At 40.6% G+C, this 15093-nt stretch overlaps 1 protein-coding gene across 4 annotated transcripts in view; it reads left to right on the forward strand.

Annotated features, from left to right (window-relative positions):
• TBC1D30 (TBC1 domain family member 30) overlaps positions 1-12578 on the forward strand; it is a 52270-nt gene extending 39692 nt beyond the window's left edge. For 2 of the 4 annotated variants that reach the window (XM_035332885.1, XM_035332903.1), the window contains 6 exons: positions 744-849; positions 6043-6155; positions 6327-6466; positions 8105-8311; positions 8516-8572; positions 9714-12578. In XM_035332885.1, coding sequence (XP_035188776.1) covers positions 744-849; positions 6043-6155; positions 6327-6466; positions 8105-8311; positions 8516-8572; positions 9714-10498 — 1408 coding nt within the window. In that variant the 3' untranslated portion in view covers positions 10499-12578. The remainder of the gene's footprint in view (positions 1-743; positions 850-6042; positions 6156-6326; positions 6467-8104; positions 8312-8515; positions 8573-9713) is intronic. The other 2 variants (XM_035332893.1, XM_035332912.1) reach the window with 1 other exon arrangement.
• The last annotated feature ends 2515 nt before the right edge of the window (positions 12579-15093 follow it).

Raw genomic sequence — 15093 nt, forward strand, 5'->3', positions numbered from 1 at the left:
TGTGAAGTTAAACTAATCTTTGCAAAACATATTGGTATCTTTGAATGGACGTCGTTGCAAGTGCGAAGAAGTATGATTGTGTTCAGCTATCTAATTGGTGGTTCATTATGCTGCTTTGCATCCCTGTGTCTGTCTTTAATGGGTTTGCTGTTTGGAGGTCAGACAAAGGCTCTTACAAAAAACAAATCTGGTGGGAACAAGGTTAATTTTTATTCTTGGAGGTCTGAAGAAGGGCCTTGAAAGTCTGGAAGCTTTTCTCATTGAATCAAGCCAGTATAACCCTTAATCAAACTATTATACAGTGGCTTTATAATATGTTCAGCTGAACTGACCAACTCATAGGTGTGTATGTAAGAGAGAACATCCCAGTCTTGTTTTTTTATGCAAGCATGCGGAATGTTACAAGGTGAATTTAGCAAGAGACACTCCATTTTTGAGCTGATGGGTAAGGTCCCTTGTGTTAGTAGGGGAGCAGGGTTTATTGATCACTGTGTTATAAAAGTGAAAGGAGCAGAGTGAATAACCTCTCTGTATATGCATGAATCCTTTATCTTAGGTAGTCACGATAATATGACGTGCACCGTCTTATTATTTGGAAGTGAAGGGGGGGTTGCAATAACATACGAATTATGGTGACTAATGGAAGTGCATATTTTATAATTACAGAAAGTTCAGTTTTGGTTTGGAGGGATATGATCATGCGTAAAAGTAACATAGAAAAAACAACATTTGTTTTGATGTAGGCAAATAGAGTGTTGTGAAACTGCAGATGAGTTTTACAGTACCATGGGCAAGCTGACCCAGGAGATGCTGGAAGACAGTCTGATTGACAGCAATGAACTCATGCAGGTGAGTAATTGTGATGTAATTATTGATTGTGTTTTCTGTTCATCTTTCTGGTGCTGATTTCTGAAGAATTACACTTCTGTTCAGATGCTGCAGACACCTAACTCTCCCAGGAATAAAAACTTAGGATAAATGCAGATGGCTTGCAGTTAAAACTAAAATCTTATACATTAAAAATAGAAAACCAGTAGGCTCCATTTGATAAAGATTGAGTGTATGTTGACAGCTGAAAGTTTGGAGTGATACAGTGCCCAACTGGTTTTACGCAAGCAATATGTACAGTCTCTTTGTAGTCATAATTTTTGGGGTTTTCTTTTCTATTTGTTTTTGTTGTGGCCAGTTATTTATTACACTGTGTCCTTTTCATTCTGTAGACACAGTAGGAGATATGAATTTATCAAGTAAGAAAGGGGAAAAATCCTTCGTTATTAAACAATTATTTAAAAATATAAATAAAAATGCCGTGAGCGGTGTCAGTGAACTATAAACAAAGACATTTTTAGATAACTGAGCTCATTGAGTTCTTAAGCTTACATCATTATGTAAGAACAAAATCTACGTTGTTTTGGAAAAGGAGAGGGCCTTGAATATTGCAGATAAAATGATATTGATTTGCACTTTTTTTTTTGCTAATATCCGTGAAATTTTTCTTTTTTAGGTGTATTATAAAGGTTTCATGCTGCAGTTCTCAAGTCAACTTTTGATGAGTCAGAAAATGGTGGTTAAATAGGTGCAAATACAGAGCATGTAATTCAACTGAAATTTTTTATTAAGTGGAAAAAAAAAAGTCTGAAGTATATGAAGTGGGGTAGATTTATTAATGTAGTTTACAGGTGACTTTTTAACCTATTATTGGCAGCCAAATTTCTTGACTGGGATTCCATAGCCTGGTACTGTCCTGAAGTAAAGGATCGCTTTCAGATTTTTGGTGGTGGTTGTTATTTTGTCTGATTAAGGAGCTCTGGTGATGGGAAAGGTAACTACTATGGCTTTGTTCTGCTTCAAAAAATAGAAGTGCAGCTCGTCAGAGGTACTCACATGCTTTTTAAATAAGTGTTAAGGTTCCTCATGGGATAGTCCAGATAATGAGGACACGTGAGGAGGGCAGCACAAGCTGATGCCTTTTCATATTCAGTATGTTTCAGTTCCTGGTCTCAAGGGTTAGCACAAAACCAAGATGTAGCATTTGTCACAAACAGTGATGTTGGGAAGACTGAAGGGTGCTTCAGTGACTCTACTGTATTTGTTTCTTTGCTGTTGTCCGTAATGAAGATAAGGCATAGGTAAATTTCTGGAGGGTTGGAAGGCTACTTTTTTTCACTGCTGTAATTATTGTGAATATATTAATTTAGCAGTCATTTTGTGCTTTAGCAAGAAATAAGCACTTAGTGCAAAGTGACAGGGTGTTGGGGAAGGATATCACTGCCATTGATATGAGAATGTGGTACTTCTCAAAGTTTTCTGCAAAGAGAAGCAGAATGCCTGTTTCCTGGGTGTCCCCTCAGCTGAAGAAGCCACACTGCAGTCCAGGTAGCATTCATCCTGTGAAAAGGCAGGCAGGCGTTGGCACTGGAGCCATCTCTGTCTGAGGTGTTCACTCCAGGCACTCTTTACCCTAGGTGAGAGAAGTAGGCACTGTAAATGTTTGCAGTTAGGAGATATGAATCCCACCACGTGCCTGGCCGCTTCATTTGAACGTTTTTTTTCTCTGTTTTGGGGAAGAAAATAGAGAAATGTGAACCAGTGCGTTAAAGAAAGGATCCAGGTTGCTTGAAGACATTATTTTTATAAGTTGCTTTAACTTTTTCCAGAGGAGTTAGCCAGAGATGAGTGTTTAGACTGCTTTGTTTTCAAAATGTTTTTTTTTTTTTTTTTTTTTTGCTGTAATCAGAACCAGAGCAATGATTTTACTTGCCTCTGATACTTTTTCAAAGTGGCTCAGGGATTATTATCCTACAACGGGAAAGGATTAATATCCCTCTCCGCCTTTTCTGTACATTTCAGTAGAGGTTGTTGCTGATGATCATCTCACTTCTTCTTAAGCTTGTGTGACGCTTCCATTTGTATCTGAACTACCTGCCCAGGCTTGCTTAAGCCAGTGAAAAGTAACTGGTACTTCTAGGCCACTGGGGAAAAAAAGGCCTTTAGGAACTAGAGGAGGGAGGTGTGGCTGATGCTTCAGGGGTAAGTGTTGACAGGGCAGATACCTGAATTATATCAGAGGACTCCTGTCCTTATTCTGTTCACCAGCATGTATAGTTGGTGCAAGTGTATCATTTAAAAACCCCTCCCTTCCTCCTGCGCAGACAGTAAATAATGTACTTAGGACTGAAGACTTGCAGCTTTTGTGGATTTGGCCCTTACACAGTAAGAGTTCTTCTCATGTTATGCTTGAGGAGAGCTTGGAGGGATCGGAGTAGCAGGCAAGCCTACAGCCTCCTCCTTTTTCATCATGAACAGTTTAGGTAAATAAAGGGTAAGTGCTGCACGCTTCAGATGCTAGACTGCATATGCATTTAGGACTAGAAGTTAAACAAATAGGGTATTCAGTAATGTCATTTATTGGCCTATTAATAACCTTCAGTTCTCGCATGGAGACAGAAGGCTTTTTGCCAGGTGTCTGCAAGTTCTCTAAACAGCGTGTGCTGGCTAGGTTGAGTAGACGCTTTGATCCCTTCTCAGAAAGCAAGCGTTTTTACAAGCAGCTAAATTAATTCAGTTTGTAGCCTTAGAAACATTCCAGTGTAGAGGAGATGAGAGGAAAACAGGAAAAGGAGAGGCATCCCTGTGCGTTTACTGTGTTGGAGGGAAATAGGGGTTAATCCCTCTCTGTTATCCTAGTTTTAGGATAGACAGTTACCTGGATGTGATGGTATTCTTCTTCTGCTGGAGTAGCACTTAGTCTGTTTTCTTTTGGGTTTGTTTGTGCTTTTGCTTTTTGTTTTGTCTTCCTAATGAAAAGAGAGAAAAGCCTTAAAGCATTGTGGGACAGCTCGAGTGAAGTGTTTGTGAGATATCTGCCAAAGCAAAACCACTTGCTCTCTTTTGGAAGTCACAGTCAATGCCTTTAGTATGGCATTCTGCTGAGGGTGCAGATGGCTTTGCATTTTTAGAGAGAGGCACTGGACTGAGAAAGTACTACTGATCTGAGGTGAGAAGGGAGGGTATTTTTCTAGTCTCTTTTAGTGTTCCCAAAATCTGTCCCTCATGGCCATAACTAAGATAATGAGTTTGGCTGCATTATGTGTTTTATTTGTACGCTATTTCCCGCTGACACAGTTTCATCAGAATCAATCAAATAGCATCCAAAGCTGTGTGCAAACTAGGAACAAGATTCTTTGCCTCTGAAGCACTGCTGTGAGATCACAGTGCTGATTGACAGTAATTTTTGGATGTCCAGGGGAATTTGCACCAGCATAAAATCTGTTTGTGAATCTCCTAGATAGCAAGTGAGGCTCATAGATCCTATCTGATAACAAGTAATTAAGTTAAAAATGTGGACAAATGAAAGAGAGTGCACAGGATCTGGAAAAGATGCAGATTAGAGACATGCAAAAGCTGAAAGCATAATCTAAAACAGTAGGTGCGAGGAGTAAATGGAGGACTCAAGCTGACTGTTTCACATAAAGGGTAACTAGCATATGGAAAAAGTTACCTGAAAAGGCTGTTGACATAAAAAGTAGAAATAAATTCCAGACGCACCTCCTTCTCCGTGAAAGGAGAGAGTGGAGACATATGGGGAAAAACACAGGAAAGCATGATGGAGATCAAACAAACAGACAGGCACGTTGGGCCGGAGGTAGGTCTTTCTCCAGATCATAAAATTCCTTCGTCTGGTAGACTGCCGGCATATCACTGTTCAGGCCCTAGAGGATATTTATCTTTCACAGTAGCATTGCAGTTTTGTGGAGTGGCAAAGCCTCTCAGTTCATGCTCGGGCTTTCTGAAGGTGCTCTCCTTGCCTTTGTTTTTGCAGAGCTCAAATGAGAAAATTCTTTTCATGCAGAAGCCTGTTGAGCTGCACTATTGCCCTGTGCCTGATCCAGCCAGGAATACTCTTCCTGCTCCTAATTGCTTACATCATTGCCACTGGTGAAACGTCTATCTGTATTTTTTTTCCTATCAGGAAAGGTCCAGCCCTGAACCTCACTGCATTTAGCACAAAGCACTGTTCATGAATGAATTAAATAGAAATTGTTCAAAATTTCCTTTCATCTTAATTGAAGATATTTGCCTTACATGAAAATGTCCCTGACTTAATAGGACAGAAAAAGAAGTGAAGATGTCCCTTCATAGCTAATGAGTTGTTGTTTTTTTTACGTTGCTGCCTTTCAGAAGACATTTAATTTTCAAAAAGCTTGATTTTTTCAAAGAAACTCTGAGTAATGATGTTTTGGAGTTTTTTTTTTTAATGCAGAAGTAGGGGGGAAAAGAGCTACGAAGATAGGTAGGAACAAGTCAGCAATGGTACTGCAATGAATATTATGTATTTTTATGGCAGCTTGGCTGGTGACATGCATTCTTTTATTACAGAATGAATTAAAGCAAAATGGATATGGAAAGCGAGTACCCTTGCTACTATTTATCTTGTTAACTCTGGGTATTGAAATAAATAAAATAGTATTAGAGCTTTGTATTTTAAGTTCTAATACTGCAATGCTGCACTCAAAGGTGTTGCAGAGACATTTTTTTTGGTCCATGATAGGACAAGTCTCTTCTCTTACAATTAAAAAATAAATAAAAATTGTCCGTTAGCTGGGTAATTTGGTGTCCTTCCTGTTTGACTGTGACTCAGGTGATGTAAGGGATCTGTTAACAATTCCTGTCAAGTGAGGATTGTCAATTTCTTGCTGGATACTTGAGCAGAAATGTAGGGAGATGCCTAAACCCTCGGTGATGCATGTGTGCTGGCAAGGAGAGGACTGGTAATGATTACTGAATTTAATGATTACTGAATTACAGTAGCTGAAAAGGATGCTACCTCTCATATTATCTTACATGCTTTTAAAACTACGAACCCTGTATTTTTCTGTTGAGTCAGTCTTTATTTTTCTTACGGGAAGCATTGACTGAATCATAGGACTAGACCGTTTACATTTTCTTATGGCGAGACTGAAAGTCTGTTCAGGGAGAAATCTTTTGTGGGACTGTTGGTTAAAGGGACAATTTTAATACCTGCATTTTTTTTTTCCCTAGACTGTTTATACCATGGCTCAGTTTCCCTTTCCACAACTGGCAGAATTAAGGGAGAAATACACATACAACATCACTCCTTTCCCTGCAGCAGTAAAGTCAACTTCACTTTCAGGGTGAGTTTGAAATGCACTTCTTATAGGATGTAGGATCATTGTTTACCCTAAAAGATAGTGAAATGACAGTAGTGTCTTCCCTTATATGCACCTAAAGGAGATAAAGCTGTTTAGTAGTGATCATATTTAGGAATGCCTCTTCCCTTTTTCCCTTATGTTCTCATTTGACAGAAGGCTAGGCAGAACCAGAGACAGCGATGAGGAGAATGACCTAGATGATGAAGACTCAATTGTCAATGCAATTGGCTGCCTTGGACCATTAAGTGGATTTTTGGCACCGGAGCTCCAAAAGTACCAGAAACAGATGAAAGGTAAAAGTATTTCAGTTAATTTTGAAAAATGTAGTGAAATCTGTGTGACCTTGAGAAATCATTTGTATGTTCAACTATGAAAACTGCTATGCAAGTTGTATTTTGAATTCACATAGGGATTACAGCAGGTACTTGATCTGCAGTCCTTGAGGAAGTCGGAGTTGATTTTGAAGGCTGCATGCATACAATCAGCAATACCATGGGGTATGGATTTTGCTACAATAATGTTTAAAAACAAAACAAAAAATAAACACTATAGTCATGCCAACACACAAAGAAGAAGCAAATGTATGAAAAAGAGGTCTACCCTAAATCCAAGCTAATTTCCTAGAGACCTATTAGGTAATCAGCATCTTCTGAAGACTATACTTTCAATAAATAATCTTGCCCTTTATTAGCATGTATAGTATTGGAACATATCAGTGAGGAGTAAATTCTGCAGATAATTTCACTAACCTGTTGGCCAAACCTTCAAACTGTTGTGTATATCGAGAATATTCACATTAAAAAAAAAACAAAAAAATAAAGGTGGGGGGTATGATGTAGGGTGTTCTGACAAAATGTTGCTATCATTTCTTCAAATCCTTCAATTGAAATGAAACTTTTGACAGAATTACATGTTCAACCATGCAAACACTCAAAGGAGAAAAATTCTGATGCATATGAGAAGAGCAGATCATCTCGCAGTGGCCTTTATGAAATGATGATCAGTGGTGATTTTATAATGCCCTGGGAGAGGCTATAGTTGTTTTATTTATTTATTTATTATTTTTAAAAGTGGATGAGTAGAGGGGGAAGCTAGCAGTCACTGTTACCTGATCACACGTCATTGTTCTTGTGGTCTGGTTTTGTTGAGACCTTTATGCTGGTATCTTCCTCTTGATTTTTGTTCTTTCCTTCCTGAGGGGACTGTAAGTCTCTACCTGCTGCTTCAAGCTAGCACTTAGTCAGAACATCAAACTTCTACTGCAAACTAAGCCCAAGACAAACATCCCTTGGAAAAGAATTATCCCCAAGACCCTGGAGTGCCAGTTTGGTGATGCATCAGAAACAGCTGTGAAAATAAATTGCACTGCTTCTGTTGCTCTGTGGCTGTTAATCAGAAAGGCTCTGAAGTTGCCTGACTGCTCAGCTGCTCTGTATCTATCCTTTCTCTTGCTACTGGCAGCTTATTCCCTGGGGTGCTGTAACTGTTTCTTGATGCCTCTTGCTACTATCCCTTAGGTCGGCTGATTAACCTCCTGCCTCCGTGCCTGTAATGTGTTTTATAACTTGCATTGCTAGCCTCATCTTCGATCAACAGAGCGTTTTTAAAACCATTTTTTGAATTACTTTATTGATGGTTTGGTGTACTTTAGGGTAATTAAAAAACTGATGATAACTTTCCATTGCTATGTTAATTGATGCACTCTTGAAATGTGCACCCCCTTCCCCCTCCACCTTTTCTATTTTTAAGCAGTAGTTCTGGAAATGTAATACTTACAAATGCTGAAAAAAACTATATTATCCTGGCTTTAATTAAAGACTACAGTTAAATAAGACAATAGGAATCAGACATCAGCTTGCCTTGCAGATAATCTGCAGTATTCTTCAGTATGCCAATTAACTCCTCATCTTCCCTTTATTCCCACTCTGCAGACCAGAATGAAGAACAAAGCCTGGGCTCCAGCAACATTGCAGAGCTCAGTCCAGGAGCAATAGACTCTTGCCGAAGCGAGTATCACGCTGCTTTTAACAGCATGATGATGGAGCGGATGACCACTGATATTAATGCACTAAAAAAGCAATATTCCAGGATAAAGAAGAAACAGCAACAGCAGGCTCACCATGTGTATATTAGAGCAGGTAATATACCAAGACATGTTTCATTTGCTGATTTATTGCAAGCTAACCTCATCAGGAGACAAGGCAAATAAGCTTATTTTACCTTAAACCAAATAGAGAAAACAAGAGGTTGATGCGATGTGTAACACCATAGCAGTAGAGTGGGTACAACTTCATACACACGAATCGTAAATGAAACAGTGATGTTGTTTTTTCTCTTGTCAGGATCTGAAGATGACGACCCTGGGATATTTTTAGGTCCCAGGGACCAGCTGAGCAATGGTATTTAAGTGTCTTTGTTGTCTGGGTGCCTTGATTTGATCTCTCTGCTTCAAAAGCTTAAATCTTTGGCAGTCTTGGAGTTGACATACTGATGCACTGAAAAAAGTGAAATGAGGAAATGAGTACGCTTTGGATCAAGGGGCAGGTAGATTCCTAACTGATACATAGCCTCCTACCTCCCCCGAGTTCATCAGGGCACGGCAGGTTACACAGCTGAGGAACTGGCCCGCGTGTTCCGCTGTGGCTGACAGTTTATCTAGCCCTAATGATGCTGCTCTGAAAATTGGACCTGACATCAGTTTATGTAGCCATCTGTGTTCTGAATCTGCTTCCCCAGTTGGTACTCAAGGACGTGGAGGTTAGCCTGAACGGAGCAGCTGAAGGTTTTTAATGGGCGTGCAATCGTTTGTAAGAAGGTTTTTTATTTCCAATATTGGCAAGGTATTTGCTTTGAACAAAGGCAGCAGCCGTGCAGAAACAGTGCAAACAGTAAGATGTTGATTCCCAAGGACTGCCAAAAAAATAATAAATCAAAAAACATTCTAATTTTACTAATCATGATTCAGGGCTGGTTTTGTGGTTTAATCAAACTCTCACCTAATTACCTAATCCTGGATTTACTGCAGTGGTTTTAGAGAACCTAATAGAAAAAAGTTGGTGTGGTTTTACCTATTAAAAATACACCGTTTCATTCTCCAGTCACACAGGCCTCACACACAAGGAGGGGCTTATGTGGCTGACTTCGTCTAGGGACTGAATTGCCTCTTACAGCTGGAAGAGAAGTGAAGGAGGGGCACAGACATCAGAAGCCAATATTATTGTTGAACTTTCAGTTACAGTGCAATTCCAAAAATGGAGGAGCTGTACTTGTTACGATTTATTTATTTATTTATTTTCTGGCTCACGACCTAGCCATTGTTTAGAAGCAGGGAGAGAAGATGGGAAATCTTTATCACAGCACTTTTAGCTTTGTGTTCAACTCCAAGATGTAAGAGGAATTCAGTGATTTTACTAGAAGTCAATCCTACAAATCTCTGCTATACCTCAAGAAAAGCTTCAAATTCTTTGCTCATGGATCCTTTGAACATCAATTTGTTCTTATGTTAACAATAGCACGTTTCTTTTAAACTCTTTCTTTCAGACAAAGGGCCAGTTACCAGCCTCCTCCCTTCTCAGGTAAACCACTCCCCGGTGATAAACCACCTCCTTTTAGGAAAGAAGATGAAATCAAATAACAGGTCTCTCAAGAATGCTGTTATTCACATCCCAAGCCATGCTCCAGGGAAGATGTCTCCCATTCCCCAAGAAGATCTTAAATCAAAACTGAACTCTCCGTGGCGCACTCACATACGAGTTCATCGAAAGAATATTGCTAGAGCTAAAGACCAGCTGGGGCATGGGGATACCGTAGGACTAATAGATGAGCAGAGCGAGAGCTGTAAAACAAATAGTCCTGGTGCAAAGGAGGAGACTTCCAAACGTTCTGGTTTTGGAGAAGAAGGAAGTGGTTTGGATGACAGGACTACGCGAAAAGCTGACCAACAGCAGTCTGCTGACCCCGTCTCTACAGACAGCACTACAGACGTGTCAGTGGTTCAGCTAAAACTGGAAGCGCTGGAACTCATCTCAGATAACAAAACTGCTGCTGAGTCAACACCCATTCAGTCCTGCCAGCCACGTTTATCTGAGTCGAGCAGTTTGTCTAGTGACAGTGGGCACCTGGCGAAATCTCCCCAGCCTGGGATCCCAAAGCCACAAGTCTTCAATCCTTTCCCCAGCGTCAAACCTCTTCGAAAGTCAGCTACAGCCAGGAATTTAGGGCTGTATGGCCCCACCGAAAGAACGCCAACTGTACACTTCCCACAGATGAGCAGAAGTTTCAGTAAGTCAGCAGCAAGTGGCAACAGTGGGACCAAGAAGCGATGATGTACCACGTGGCACTTTCCATTTCTGACAGGGAAAAAATGTATTTTTATTTTATTTTATTATGTTTGTGTGTATGTGAGTCCCAAAGAGTTTCTGATCTTTAATTAAGTAAAGAGGACAAAGGTGGTTACCAGATGTATAAATACGTGTCTTTGAAAATTGTGCTCCCGTGTTGCCATGGGATAGATTAGTGAAGATGCACTTTGGCACCCTATTGTCAATTCTGATGGTTCTGTGGTAAAATAAACGTTGATTTGCGGTGTGAAGCATACTATTTCTTTAAATCTAATCCAGGCATGAAATCACCAGCTGCCTTTAACCCTGTAGGCCCCCGTGGCTGCCTCCTGTCTCTTTCAAGGCTGTAAGGACAAATTGTCTGTCAGGTGCAGCAAACCAGTAAAGCAGTTTTTATGACTGTTACTCAGCCTCCCTGTTAGACCTCGTTATTATGCTCCATGAGTAGCTGGGGAAGCCACAACTAACAAAAGCACAAGCAGCCCTAGCAATCTACACTATCACTTTCGGTGTCGAGCATTGCCACTTATTTATACTGGGCCATCTGGCTTCAGGCATCCTCCAACAGCATGTCACGCTTCTCTTCCCATGGCAGTCCTCTGCTGATAGTGTTTTTAATATAAATGTAATCAGTGAGTGTGAGAATAACAGGCATGAGCCCATCTACAACACTGCTTTGCTCCTTTTCTATTACATATAACTGCTGGGGCATCGCAGCACTGCAAAATGAGGCATAAGGAACAACTAGACATACAGTTGTGTTGAGTTTTATGATGCATCTTGGCTTTAATGTATGTAAAAAAAACACTACCTAGATTGCAACCAGGTTTGTAATTAAGAAGTATTTGCCTGCTTAGCAGTAGGTAAAATGTATGAATGTTCCAAAGTAGTTTAGGAGTTTAAATTCTATAAATAGAGCGATTAGATTCTTAGGGTGCCACTTGTCATTAAAACCCAGCGTATCAGCCATGATGTCAGTGGATTGGACACGTTGGGATGTCATGGGGTTCCGTGGCATGGTTCTGGTTCATTGAGAAACAAAAATGGCTAAAATAATAAGCTGAGTATTTACTTCCGAGTCAGTCCCTTTTGCCAGTTTCTTAAAACATTTTCTCAGAAGCCTAGATTTTTGATATGTGCCCCGCTGAAGTCTTTTAAAGCTGGTGAATACTGCGAGACAAATGACAGATAGATATATTAGTCAGGCAGAGACACGAAATGTGGATAATTCACATTCAGGGTTGCAAAAATCAAGCATTCTGACTCCAAATAAAATAAATAAATAAATCAGGTTGCTCTTAAAATACTACAGCTCTGCCATGCTGTATGTATTAACTGTGATTCATGACCTTTTTACTTCCAAGTTTCTCATGACTTGAAACTGCCCTGACTTTAAACTGGTGTAAAGGCTGTGATGATGAATCGATCCCATTGTATGCAATATCTTCCTCAGTTAAAATTTTGTTAAATTTGCAAATTAATATATCATTGTCTACTTATTAATGTATCCCATGATCTCTAGGATGTGTGATACCAATTTTAGCTGTACGATATACCCCTGTTTATTGTTGTGCGGATGATTTTATTTCACTGTTGTATTTTATACAGGTGTATGCATATAAAGTAACATACAAGTATGGACACTATAAATTTAAAACAGTTGTAGATCAGATTTTGCCCCTGCCTTACTTTCAGGTTAAGTAGTATTGTTGCTCATGATTATTGGTAGCACTAAGTCAAATTAAAATAATGTAGAGTTTAGTCACTGACCATGGACTGTATGAGACTTGTTTCTGCCTTGATTTAAAAGAAATGCACTTCTTTTCAAAATTTTACTGTGAATAATTTTCCCGATTTTTACCTAGCTTTAGCATATCATGCAGCTGTACGTGGAACTAGTAAAAATAAAAGGATTGTCATGCTGAAAAAGCTGCTAAAATGTCACAAGCACATGCATGGATTTTCAGCACATTAAGATGTGATTAAGGTAATGGAAAATTAGCAAGCTTCGCACAGATAATGATCGGGGGAAAGAAATACCAATAAAATATTGATTCAGATCTAATCAATACTTGATGAGTGTGCTTTGAGGGGCCTGTACTGTACTTGGACTGTTAGGATTGAGGCAAAGGAATCACAGCAACTCTGTGCATTACTTTGGTGCTGTTTGCAGCAGGAAATTATCTCTAAAATGGCATTCAATTTTCTTGTTTCCCATAACTAGCACTACTGAGTAGTTTTGGTACCCCCAAAGGAGGCTTATCTACCTGAAATCTGTCTCCTGAACACACAGCAAAATCAATTTAGTCACTTGGTACTAAGGAGGGGAGGTTTAGGTTGGACAGTTCCAGGGGAGGTTTAGTTTGGATATTAGGAAGAACTTCTTTATTGAACGGGTTGTTGGTCACTGGAATAGGCTGCCCAGGGAAGTGGTTGAGTCACCATCCCTAGAGGTCTTTAAAAGACGTTTAGATGTAGAGCTTAGGGATATGGTTTAGTGGAGGACTTGTAAGCCTTAGTTCAGAGGTTGGACTCGGTGATCTTGGAGGTCTCTTCCAACCTAGACTATTCTGTGATTCTGAGAAACAATAAGGATAGGTCCAGAGAACCAGCAACCTCCAGAGAAGTTTCCAGTTATTTTTCTCTAAAGATTCCCTTCATCAGTTGAGGTCTGTGGGTGTAAGGGTGGCTTTGCAGCATCAAGGACATTGGGAACACGGTAGTGGGAGTCTCTTCCACATGAACCTGCGTTTTGTTTTCCTTGAGGCAATTTTCCTCAAGGCAATTTTCCTCAATGAAGTCTCAGTGCTTTCTCCCATGCAACTGAAGCAACTTTCTATTTGTTATAGATATATTTTTTTTAATCCACTGAGTCTTTTTATGAGAAACTATTCTATTAAGGTCAGATAGACTTTTATTTCCGAGAACTCTCTTCTGCATCATCAAAGGGAAGCTCTGAATGGATGGGCACTTGATTGGGTTTTGATGGTTCTTAGAGCTGTGCAAATGGAAACTGGTCTGAAGCTATTCTGAGATCATTCAAAATTCGCTTTGCTTTTTGGGTACAAATGGTAGATAGTAGAAGTTAGTTTTTCAGAACTGCAGGCAGAAAACAGTTGATTTCATCCACAAGTGCAGCTAGGGAAAATATAATTTTGTATACTTAACAAAAATCTTACTAGAATCCCTTCAATATATAACATGGCTAGAAAGGTAACAGAAAATTACTTCAAAAATAAAATGCATCTCTTTACCCTGCTATTTCCAATTCAGGTTCAAGTTCCAAATTTTAAGAGAATCTTTTCATGTTTTTGTCATGTATTTTAAGCCTTGTAAAATTGCACAGAAAGAAGGCGGGTGGCTTCACCACTTCGTAGTTTCCTTGACCTTCTATCAATGTGTTACTTGGTGCCCATCCACCAAGCAGGCACACCTGCAGAGCCAAAATCACCACCTGACATCAGCTGCACTGATGCATGAAGAGACAAAAATTCATCCTCACTGTCCTTGTTGTTGCTTTGTTTGCTCCAGTTTTGCACATTTTGTTGGCAGAAAATCAAAGCAAGGAGTTGTCACGGCGCCGTGAGTGATCTAAGATGTGCAGACTCATCCCCTCCAAGCACCGTTAGCCTGAAGGTTGTCAGCCGTGAGGAGCTGGTGGGGTGACCGGTTTCTTGAACACCCTGAAACTGCTCCAAGACGTGTGGGCCACCCTGCTTGGTGGCAGCCCCCCGGGGAAGGTGTGCTGCTGTGCAAGGGTCAGCGCTGGGAAGGGCAGATCCAGCCAGCAGGGAAGTACACATGAAGGGTCTCTGCTGCACACCCTTCCCTGCTGAAGACCCAAGCCTCAGTGGATTGCACTGGAATTGGAGTGATCTTAAGTGTGGCAGAGGAAAGCTACAGCATGAAAGTCCATGTGCTCAGTTCTGATGAGGGGTTTGATTATTTTTGACCAACGCAAGATACTTAAGAGTTAGGGCGCTGAGTTGAATGCCAGCCGTGTTGGCAGTGTGAGATCATTTCAGGCTAGACAAGAGGCTGGCCCAGACACCTCAGCCTGCAAAATGCAGTTTCTGCTGTGCTTAATCCTAAAACCAGCGTGCAGCAGTTACCACATGTTTAAGAAGAACCACAAACGTTTCCAAGTCTCTCTCTGATAAAACCATATCAAACCACATCGGCTCACCACAAATAAGCAGGGAGGAGAGGCGGTGGTGGCAGTGGCGTGGGAGGCAATGCATGTTAGGGGGGTGAGAGCATAAAAAGGTGTAAGAAGGCTTGAGGGAAAGCAAGCTCCACGCCTGTGCTTCTTTTGGGGTTGTTTATAAGCAACAAATCAAAGGATCAGATCAGCTATGCGCTGCTCCCTGCCTCATGTGTTCAGAGTTGTCGCTGTCTTGCCTGAGGTCAGCGAGGAGCTGATCCCATGGTGGTGTCCACCCACGTTGTAACCCAGCTTCCAGGGTGCATCCAGAGGCAGCCTTCCTCTGGGTCGGCTTCTCAGCCTCCAGCCATCTGATTCTGGCACTACACAGTGCCAGTTGCTGTCACTCTGAACTGCATTAGGCTTTTTGTTTGTT

This window comes from Oxyura jamaicensis, chromosome 1 (assembly GCF_011077185.1).
Source record: "Oxyura jamaicensis isolate SHBP4307 breed ruddy duck chromosome 1, BPBGC_Ojam_1.0, whole genome shotgun sequence".
NCBI lineage: Eukaryota > Metazoa > Chordata > Aves > Anseriformes > Anatidae > Oxyura > Oxyura jamaicensis.